At 44.2% G+C, this 10,861-nt stretch overlaps 1 protein-coding gene across 3 annotated transcripts in view; it reads right to left on the reverse strand.

The window, feature by feature from the left end:
- The window catches only part of RCC1L (RCC1 like), a 32,677-nt gene extending 24,930 nt beyond the window's left edge, over window positions 1–7,747 (reverse strand). For all 3 annotated transcript variants that reach the window (XM_029221295.1, XM_029221298.1, XM_029221297.1), the window contains exon 1: window positions 7,295–7,747. In XM_029221295.1, coding sequence (XP_029077128.1) covers window positions 7,295–7,609 — 315 coding nt within the window. In that variant the 5' untranslated portion in view covers window positions 7,610–7,747. The remainder of the gene's footprint in view (window positions 1–7,294) is intronic.
- Window positions 7,748–10,861: the final 3,114 nt, after the last annotated feature.

The raw sequence follows: 10,861 nt of genomic DNA on the forward strand, positions 1-10,861 counted from the left end.
TTCAAAGAATATTTTAAAATCATATTTAAAGAACTAAAGAAAAATATGACAACAATGGCCCAACAAATATGGAATTTGAATACAGAAATAAAAACATTAAAAGCCTAAATGGAAATTCTAGAGTTGTAAAGTATAATACCCAAATTTTAAAATTCGCTATATAGGCTCAACAGCACATTTGAGATAGCAGAAGAAAGAATCAGTTAAGTTGAAAAAAATATCAATAGAAATTATTCATTCTGAAGAACAGGAAAAAAAAGAAACATTGGGAAAAAAAAGAACAGTGCCTCAGAGATCTGAAACATAACATCAAGTATATCAACACCTACATAACAAGAGTTCCAGAAGGGCAAGAGAGAAAGAAAGAAGCAGAAAAAAATACTCAAGTAATGGCAGAAAACTTACCAAATTTTATTAAAAAACCCATAAGTCTCACAGATTAAACTTGCTCAACAAATCACAGTTAAACTTTTGAAATACAAAGAGAAAATTTTGAAAGCATCAAAGGAAAATGGATTCATCAAGTACAAGGGAACAACAATAAGATTAACAGTTAATTTCTCATTAGAAACAATGGAGACCAGAGTAGAAGGACACAGTCAAAGTGCTGAAGGACAAAAACTGTCAACCAAGAATTCTATATCCAGCAAAACTATCGTTTAAAAAAAATATGCAGATGAAATAAAGACATTCCCAAAGACTGAGAGAATTCACTGCTAGCAGACCTGCTTTAAGAAGTACTAAGAGGGCTTCCCTGGTGGCTCAGTGGTTAAGAGCCACCTGCCTATGCAGGGGGCACGGGTTTGAGCCCTGGTCTGGGAAGATCCCACATGCCACAGCGCAACTAAGACCGTGAGCCACAACTACTGAGCCCGTGTGCCACAACTACTGAGCCTGCGCTCTAGAGCCCGTGCTCCACAACAAGAGAAGCCACCTCAATGAGAAGCCCGCGCACCGCAGCGAAGAGTAGCCCCTGCTCTCCGCAACTAGAGAAAGCCCGCACACAGCAACGAAGACCCAATACAGCCAAAAATAAATAAATTAAATAAATAAATTTTAAAAAAAAACAGAAGTGCTAAGAAATTCTTCTGGCTAAAAGGAAATGACAGCAGATGGTAACTAAAAGTCACAAGAAATGAAGAACATCAGTGGAAATAATTATAAAGATAAATATAAAACACTGCATAGGGCATCCCTGGTGGCGCAGCGGTTGAGAGTCCACCTGCCGATGCAGGGGACACGGGTTCGTGCCCCGGTCCGGAAAGATCCCACATGCCGCGGAGCGGCTGGGCCCGTGAGCCATGGCCGCTGAGCCTGCGCATCCAGAGCCTGTGCTCCGCAACGGGAGAGGCCACAACGGTGAGAGGCCCGCGTACCGCAAAAAAAAGAAAAAAAAGAAAACTGCATAAAATAATAATTATAAAATTGTATTGTTGGGCTTAAAATGCATAAAGATATAATATATATCACAATAACCACACAAAGGAGAGAAGAGGAAATGGGGCTATGTTGCAACAAGGTTGCTATAGTCTTTCAGAATTAGGTCACTATTAACCTAAAATAGATTATGATAAATTATATATTATAATCCCAAGACCAACCACTAAAAAAACAAAAACTCAAAAAACGTGTTAAAACACCTGACAAAGGAATTTAAAGGGTCCAACAGAAAAATACCTATTTAACACAAAAGAAGGCAGCAAAGGAAAAACCGACAAACAAAAAAGACATACAAAAACAAATAGCGAAATGGCAGATGCAATCCAACCGTGTTAGTAATTACATTAAAAGGACATGGTGCTTCCCTGGTGGCGCAGTGGTTAAGAATCCGCCTGCCAATGCAGGGGACACGGGTTCTAGCCCTGGTCCGGGAAGATCCCACATGCTGTGGAGCAACTAAGCCCGTGCACCACAACTACTGAGCCTGCGCTCTAGAGCCCGCGAGGCACAACTACTGAAGCCCATGCGCCTAGAGCCCGTGCTCCGCAACAAGAGAAGCCACCGCAATGAGAAGCCTGCGCACCGCAATGAAGAGTAGCCCCCACTTACTGCAACTAGAGAAAAGCCCGCATGCAGCAACAAAGACCCAACACAGCCAAAAATAAAAAATAAATTAATTAATTTTAAAAAAAGGACATGGATTGACAATAAAAAAATAGGCAGAAGCCCTAAACAGACATTTCTCCAAAGAAGACATACAGATGGCCAATGAGCACATGAAAAGATGCTCATCATCGCTAATTATTAGAGAAATGCAAATTTAAACTATTGATACAATGAGGTCACACTGGTCAGAATGGCTATCCTTAAAGAGTCTACAAATAATAAATGTTGGAGAGGGTGTGGGGAAAAGGGAACCCTCTTATACTGTTGGTGGGAATGTAAATTGGTGCAGCCATTATGGAAAACAGTATGAAGATTCCTCAAAAAAACTAAAAATAGAGTTGCCATATGATCCAGCAATCCCACTCCTGGGCATATACCTAGACAAAACTATAATTTGAAAAGATACACGCACCCCTATGTTCACAGCAGCACTATTCACAATAGCCAAGACATGGAAACAACCTAAATGTCCATCGACAGATGAATAAAGAAGATGTGGTAAATATACACAAAGGAATATTCTCAACTATAAAAAAGAGTGAAATAATGCCATTTGCAGCAACATGGATGGACCTTGAGATTATCATACTAAGCAAAGTAAGTCAGAAAGAGAAAGACAAACACCATATGATGTCACTTACATGTGGAATCTAAAATATGACACAAATGAACTTATCTAGGAAAAAGAAACAGACTCACACACATAGAGAACAGATTTGTTGTTGCCAGTGGGGGGTTGGGGAGGGAAGGATTGGGAGTTTAGGATTAGTAAATGCAAACTAGTATATACAGGATGAATAAACAACAAGGTCCTACTGTGTAGCGCAAGGAACTATCTTCAATATCCTGTGATAAACCATAATGGAAAAAAATACGAAAAAGAATATAGGGGCTTCCCTGGTGGCACAGTGGTTAAGAATCCGCCTGCCCATGCTGGGGACATGGGTTCGAGCCCTGGTCCAGGAAGATCCCACATGCCACGGAGCAACTAAGCCCGTGCGCCACAGCTACTGAGCCTGCGCTCTGTAGCCCGCGAGCCACAACTACTGAAGCCCACGGGCCTAGAACCCGTGCTCCAAACAAGAGAAGCCATCGCAGTGAGAAGCCCACGCACCGGGACGAAGAGCAGCCCCTGCTTGACACTAGAGAAAGCCTGCACGCAGCAACGAAGACAAACAACACAGCCAAAAATAAACAAAATAAACTTATTTTTTTAAAAGGATATATATGTATAACTGAGCCACTCTGTGCTGTACAGCAGTAATTAACACAACATTGTAAATCTACTATACTTCAATTTTAAAAAAAAGGACATGGATTTAGGGACATCAGTGAAAATGGTGGAGCAATAAGAACACTGACTAACATTCTCAGAAACAATTCTTTCAGAACTCTGGAAATTAACCAAGGACTTAAAGCAATCTGGGGAATGTTTACTTAAGAAAAGCAGCTGAATCTCAGAACAGCAAGCTTTGCAGCATTTTAACTTGACCTATTCCCATCCACCTCTTCTCAGCTCCTGAAAACCAACAGCTCACAATTATAGTGAAAACCAGCAGTCTGGAAGCCATTGGAGGAGGCAAAATGGGACTGGAGAAATTTCAAAGCCCCATTCCCAGGGAATTCTCATTTGATCTATCTAGTGGTTCCCTGTAAGACCCCAAGCACAAGGCTCTATTTTTCTGATCTGACCCAGATATCATCCAGGGTAAACAGCCTTTTCCCCAGGGATGTTTGTTGAAAACTGTCAGAGACCAATGATGAACACTGCAGCTGCATAGATACTGGTGGATAACAGCTGGAGCAAACAACAGGTTAACCAAGAAGCTATCAACCAACTTGACCTTGACATCTATAGAACACTCCACCCAAACAACAACAGAATACACATACTTTTCAAACACACATGGAACATTCTCCAGGAGAGACCATATGCTAGGCTATAAAACAAAGTCACAATACATTTAAAAGGACTGAAATTAAAGTATGTTCTGTAACCACAACAGAATTAAATTGGATATCAATGAATAAGGAAATTAGGGAAAACATAAATATTTGGAAATTAAACACTTCCAAATAACTCATGGGTCAAAGAAGTAATCACATAGGAAATCGAAAAATAAGGTGAATAAAGATCAAAATACAACATAACAGAATTTATGGGCTGCAGCTAAGCAGTGTTTAAAGAAAAAATTATAGCTATAAACACCTACATTACAAAAGAAGAAAGACCTCAACAATAGCCTAACCTTCCAGCAAAAGAAACTAGAAAAGAAAAGCAAACTAAACCCAAAGCAAGCAGAGGAATAAAATTATAAAAATTCAACTGGAAATCAATGAAACAGGAAAACAATACCAAAAAATGAATTAAACTAAATGTTGGTTCTTTCAAAAGATTAACAAAGCTGACAAATCTTTAGCTAGACTGACCAAGGTAAAAAGAGAGAAAATATAAATTACCAAAATCAGCAATGAAAGAGGGGACATCACCAACCTGCCAACCCTACAGAAATTTAGATTATAAGCGAATACTATCAACAACTTATGCCAAAGAATTAGATAACTGGCACAAAACAGACAAATTCTCAGAAAGACACAAAGTACCAATGTTGACTCAAGAAGAAATAAAAAATTTAATATACCTGTAACAAGTTTTTAAATATTGAATTAGTAATAAAAAAAAAACTCTTCCTATAAAGAAAAGCCCAGGTCCAGATGACTTACTTCATTGGTGAACTCTACCAAACATTAAAACAAGAAATAATACCAATTCTTTACAAACCTTTCCAGAAACTCATTTTATGAGGCCAGTAATACCCTGATACCATAAGCAGACAAGGAGGACATCACAAGAAAAAAACAACAAAAAAGTCCTTAACAAAATATTAGCAACCAAATCCAGCAATGTACAAGAGGGATTATTCACCACAATCGAGTGGAATTTATCCTAGGAATGCAAGGCTGGTTTAATATCCAAAGATCAGTTAATGTAATATATCCAATTAATAGAATAAAAGACAAAAAATACATGATCACAGAAACAGACATAGAAAAATTGTTTGACAAAAATCTAATCCCTAGTCATGATTTTTTTAAAAAAGAAAAAGAAAAGAAAAACTCTGAACAAAGCAGGACAAAAAGGGAACTTCCTCAACTTGACAAAAGGTATCTATGAAAAACTTATAGCTAATGTCATAATTATAAATGAAAGACTAAATACTATCTCCCTAATATCAGGAACAGGCAAGGATGTCACTTCAATCCACTGCTACACTGAAGGTTCTATCCAATGCAGTCAGGCAAGAAAAAGAAATCAAAAGTTTCAAATTGGAAATGAAGATGTAAAACAGTCTTTATTCACAGACAACCAGACAATATGATCCTGTATGTATAAAACCCTAAGGAATACACGAAAATCTATATAACTAATAAGCAAGGTCAGTAAAGTCACAAAATATTAAGTCAATATACAAAAACCAATTGTATTACTATGTAAAAGCAATTAACACTCCAGAAATGAACTTAAGAATACAATTCGATTCAATAGAACATCAAAAAGAAAAAAACACTTAGGAATAAATTTAACAAAAGATGTGCAAGACTTGTATACTGAAAACTACAAAAACATAGTTGAAAGAAATTAAATTCCCAAGTAAATGGGGAGACACTGCATGTTTATAGATTGAAAGACTCAAAATTACTTAGATGGCATTTGTGCCCAAATTGATCTACAGATTCAGTGTAATCATTACCAAAATCCCAGCAGGCACTTTTGCAGAAATTGACAAGCTAATATTAAAATTTGTATGGAAAAGCAAAAGACCCTGAAGAGCCAAAACTTAACATCTTCCAATTTAAAAACCAATTATAAAGCTACAGTAATCAAGAGGATAAACATATAGATCAATGGAACAGAACTGAGAGTTCAGAAATAAAGCCTTACATTTACCATCAACCGATTTTCACAAAGGTGCCAAGACTATTCAATAAAAAAAGGATAGTGTTTTCAACTAGTGACAGGACAATTGGATAGCCACATCCAAAAAACCCCTTACCCCACACCATACACAAACATCAATTCAAATGACTGTCTCACAGACATAAATATGAGAACTCAAACTATGAAGTTCCCAGACAAAAACAGAGGAAAATTATCTTTGTGATCTTGGGTTAGGCAAAGATTTCTTCGATATACCAAAAGTACAATCCACAGCAGAAAAACTGATCGACTGAACTTCATTAAAATTAAAACCTTTTTCTCTCCAAAGGACACTATTAAAAAAATAAAAAGAAAATCCATGGACTGGCAGAGAACATTTGCACATATCATATATGTGATAAAGTACCTATATCCAGAATACATAAATAACTCTCACAACTCAATATTAAGAAGTCAAACCCAACTTTTCATTCCTCTGGAGCTTAAATTCCCTGGCTCTCTCGATCTCCCCTTTTAGGGCAAAAGATCATTTGTTATCCTTGACAGAGAAGTCAGAAGCCAAACTGATCAAATCTGCTTCTTTTTCACCACCCACCAAGACGTCCACAACCACGCCGAGCAAGAGCCCATCCTAAACATGCGTTTTTGCTTTTCTGGATGTTAGCTGCCGAGGTAAGCCGCCCTCCGGTAGCTGTCCTTTGCTGCATCTTTTCAAATCTGAGTCAACTCAGGGGACTCCTGTGCAACCATTCCACTGTGTTTAGACCTTTCATCCTTCCTCTCATTCCTGTTACTGCTCCAGTTAACATTTCCTTTCCGAGTTGTTCACCGACCCCAGCCGGCCCACGCTTTCTCTGACCTTTTGAAGTCGGCTTTCCTAACAGCAGAACTTCTGGGGTCTGATTGGCCCGAAGGCGAATCCCAGAGTACGAACACCTGCCAGCTGGGGGGCCGTGGGCCTGTCTCATAACTTCTCCGAGCCTCCCTTTCCTCCCCCGTAACTGTGGCAACAACCCCGACTCCCGAATGACGCGAGCCGGGCGCAACACCTGGCACGTTTCGGCCACTCGGTACATGCTGGCAGCGCCCTAACGCACTCCCCTCCGGCAGCCCGCTGGAGGGTCGTGCTCTCTTAAGTTTGGCCACCCAGCGTCGCCAACCTCTCCGAGAGCGCCGAGTGCCTCGGGAGGCGCGGCCGAGACCGGAGGCCAGCACAGAGGGAGGAAGAGAGGGAGCCGAAGTCCTCACCTTTTGGTCCAGCTCCAGGCGGTAGGGCACGGCCTGGATCCTGCGGCGCGGCCGCGAGCCGGCGCGGGGCTGGGGCCCGGAGCCGGGCAGCACGAAGGTGGGCACGCCCAGCGCCCCGGAGAAGCTGAAGCCCCACACGAAGATACGGTCGGCGCGGGTCGCGCGCTCGCCCACGTACTGGAACACGGGCGCGTCCGCCTCGGCCTCCGCCGTCTCGCGCCGGCTCCGCGAGCGCCCGGCCGCCGTCCAGTGTCCGCGCCACGGCCCCGGCCCGCTCAGCCGGCGCCCCAGCCGAGCCCCCGCCGCAAGCGCCATCCTCCGCTACACGCCTCAGCCGTTCGTGGGCGCCGCCATATTGGCGACCTTTGACCTCACCCGGCGGAAGAGCCTGCGGCCACGTTTACTATTGGCTGAAAGCAAAGGCCTTGAGGTCAGCCAATGGCTCAGGGAGGCTGGAGGGCTGGGCTGGACTGGGCGGAGCCTGGTATCGCCCGTTCCTGAGTGACTCGACCTAGAGGACCCGTCCCGGCCCTACCGACATAGTGCGCGACCTTTCTCCGAGCTCCGGCAGCCGGCCTGAACTCACTCGCCTTCCCGCAGAGCGCGTGTTTGCTGAGCACCTTCCCGGCTCTGGTGGGCGCTCTCATTTTGCAAAGACCCTTTGCTTTCTGGTAATCAGCAGGAGTAAAATTTTAAGAGGTTGCCCACTCTGCGCGACTCCAGCGTAGTGCTCTCCCCTATCCTCTGTCCCTCGACACTTTTTACCTGGCCCTGTTGCCTCTGTTTCCGCTCCCACGCCGCTCAGTCGGCGTTCCAGCCACAGAGAGCTCCCTGCTGTCTTCGACAGTGCATCCTCCTCCCAGCGTCACCTCACCCCTCAGCCCATCACTCCACTTAAGGCAGGTGGCTCTACTTGTAATTTCTGAATCCCAGGGATGTTTCAGGCCTTCCTTTGCACACAGCGCCTTGAATGCCCTTCCCACTGCCCTCTTCTCCCTGCAGGTGTCTAGCAAACTCCTACTCGCCTTCTAACATCCAGGTGGAGCACCTCCTTTGAAGTTCCACGAAGGCAAGAACTTCATTCACGTTGTCCTCACCAGTTTTGTACTAGAGTTTAGCATGCAGCCAGGAACAAGGCATGCCCTCATGAATGATTTGCGAGTCTGGGGACCTGGGTTCCTGTCCTGGCTCTGCTACTGACTTGTCCCGTGATGTTGGGAAGTTGTCTCCCTTCTCTGGATCTCACCTCTAAAATGAGGAGATATTAAAAAAAAAATCAATACATGAAAGGAATTTTTGAACTTCATGGCCTGTAGGATCTCTTGCAGCCCATTATGATCTATGACAGTCATTCCCGAATATTAGTCCCAAATGCTGAGAGCAAACTGTCTCTTTTTCCCTCCTCTTGCTTTTCTCTCCTCTTTATATGCTCAATACCTGTATCAACTTTAATAATGTAATAGCCAGTATTTTGCCGGCAAAAGTGAGGTTATTTAGGAATAAGAAGAGAAACTGCAAATTGAGAAGTACAAACTATGACAGACCACAGGCAAATCCGGAGAACAACGAAAGGGAACTTGCTTTTATATGGAAAAGTGGGTAATTGGGAGGTGCTGTGATAACCAAAGAGTCCACTGGAGGAAGCTGGGAGTCCAAAGTATAGTGGCTTCTCATTGGTTGGGTAGAGGCATCTTCCCGTCCCAGATGTGGGCATTTGTCTCTTCCTGTTTGGAGTAATTGAAGATGCATGGTGGGGCATAAGAGCTCCCCCTACAGTCCTGTCCTGACTCCAATTTTAGCCGAGGTTCTTTAATTCCGCAAGGCCTCCGTGGGATTAGATAGGCAAGGATTTATTAGGGAAAATATCTCTGTAAGAGGAAAAGGGGAAGGGAGGTGCTCAGAAAGCTGGGAGAGCCATCAGGCCACGATACAAGTCTGACTCTAAATGAGGGAGAGGGACTTCCCTGGTGGCGCTACTGGTTAAGAATCTGCCTGCCAATGCAGCAGACACGGGTTCGATCCCCGGTTCGGGAAGATCCCACATGCCGCAGAGCAACTAAGCCCCTGTGCCACAACTACTGAGCCTGCGCTCTAGAGCCGGCGAGCCACAACTACTGAGCCCACGCATGTAGCGCCCGTGCTCTGCAACAAGAGAAGCCACCACAATGAGACGCCTGCGCACCGCAACGAAGAGTAGCCCCCAGTCGCCGCAACTAGAGAAAGCCTGTGCGCAGCAACGAAGACCCAATACAGCCTAAAACTAAATAAATAGATAAATTTATAAATAAATAAATGAGGAAGAGGAAGAGGGAAGCCTGGGTAAAAGTGTCCTATGGCTGCTGTACAGTCTAAGGAAGACTTGGTGAGGTCACTGGGGAGTGCTGGAGCCCAAGATGACCAGCAGAGGAATCCATGCCTCCCAGGATCTGGTCTGCCCGAGGGTCTCTTCCCGCCTCATTCAGTCACTGGGAGCAGTGCAAGGGAAGCATGACCTCCCTGCAAACAGAGGATAGATTTCACGGCTTTGGTTCATTACATTCACTGTAGTTGGAGGCCTTGAGGAGCAGTCTCACAGCTAACACGTCGTATCAGTCAGTTTTCCCGCATCACCCTCTATAAAACAGCCCCACAGAAGGGTAAAACATCAGCCACGTTTCACCACAGAACGGTGAAAACGTGTTTCACAGAATGACTGCAAAGCACATTCCAGGACAACAAAGTGATTTGAACTGGTCTTGATAGTACGATAAAACTGGATTCCTTCCAGGTGTGGAATTAATTCAAGAAACTCAGCTAAAATTGGAATCGGGACAGGCCTGTAGGGGGAGCGCTGGTGCCCCACCATGCATCTTCAATTACTCCAAACCGGAGGAGACAAATGCCTACATCTGGGACCGGAAAGTGCCGCTACTTTAGCAGCCCAACCAGTGGTGACAACCACCGGCAGCCAGCTCCTGCCGCAGGCGGTGGCGAGCAGCACAGAGCGGACCACAGCTTATTCCCCCAGCAGCCCCCTCGGGCACTGTCATAGCCAAATGCCTCCTATGAAGCGCCTCCCGATGGAAGACCTTCCTTGGCCCCCAGAGAGTGGATTTCTGTAAAGTTCCAGAGTGCACATTTCCTGTGACCTCTGCTAGCAGGAAAGGTAGCTACCTCTCAGTGAGACCCCTACCATTCAGTGAGCCATGGGTGAGCCTTTACCAACGAGGTCTGGGTCTCAGCTCTGGGGGGTGGCCTCTTTCTGGGGTAGCCTGGCTCAGCCCTAGTGGCGGGGGCTCCTCCCTCTACCATTCCTGTATTCTTTAGAGTTCTCTTCATACCAGCCAAGCCCTTGTTATCATTAATAATTCTTCATATTAAACCTTCTCTGTTCAAATCACAAGGTGGTTTCTGTCTCCTCACTGGACTTTGATACACCAACTAACAAGCCACTAATTTCACTAAACCCATTTCTTTTTTTTGTTTGTTTGTTTTTTGTTTGTTTGTTTGTTTTTTGCGGTACGCGGGCCTCTCACTGTTGTGGCTTCTCCCGTTGCGGAGCACAGGCTCCGGACGCGCAGGCTCAGC

Source organism: Monodon monoceros, unplaced genomic scaffold (assembly GCF_005190385.1).
Source record: "Monodon monoceros isolate NGI ecotype Baffin Bay Population unplaced genomic scaffold, NGI_Narwhal_1 Super_Scaffold_13, whole genome shotgun sequence".
Lineage (NCBI taxonomy): Eukaryota > Metazoa > Chordata > Mammalia > Artiodactyla > Monodontidae > Monodon > Monodon monoceros.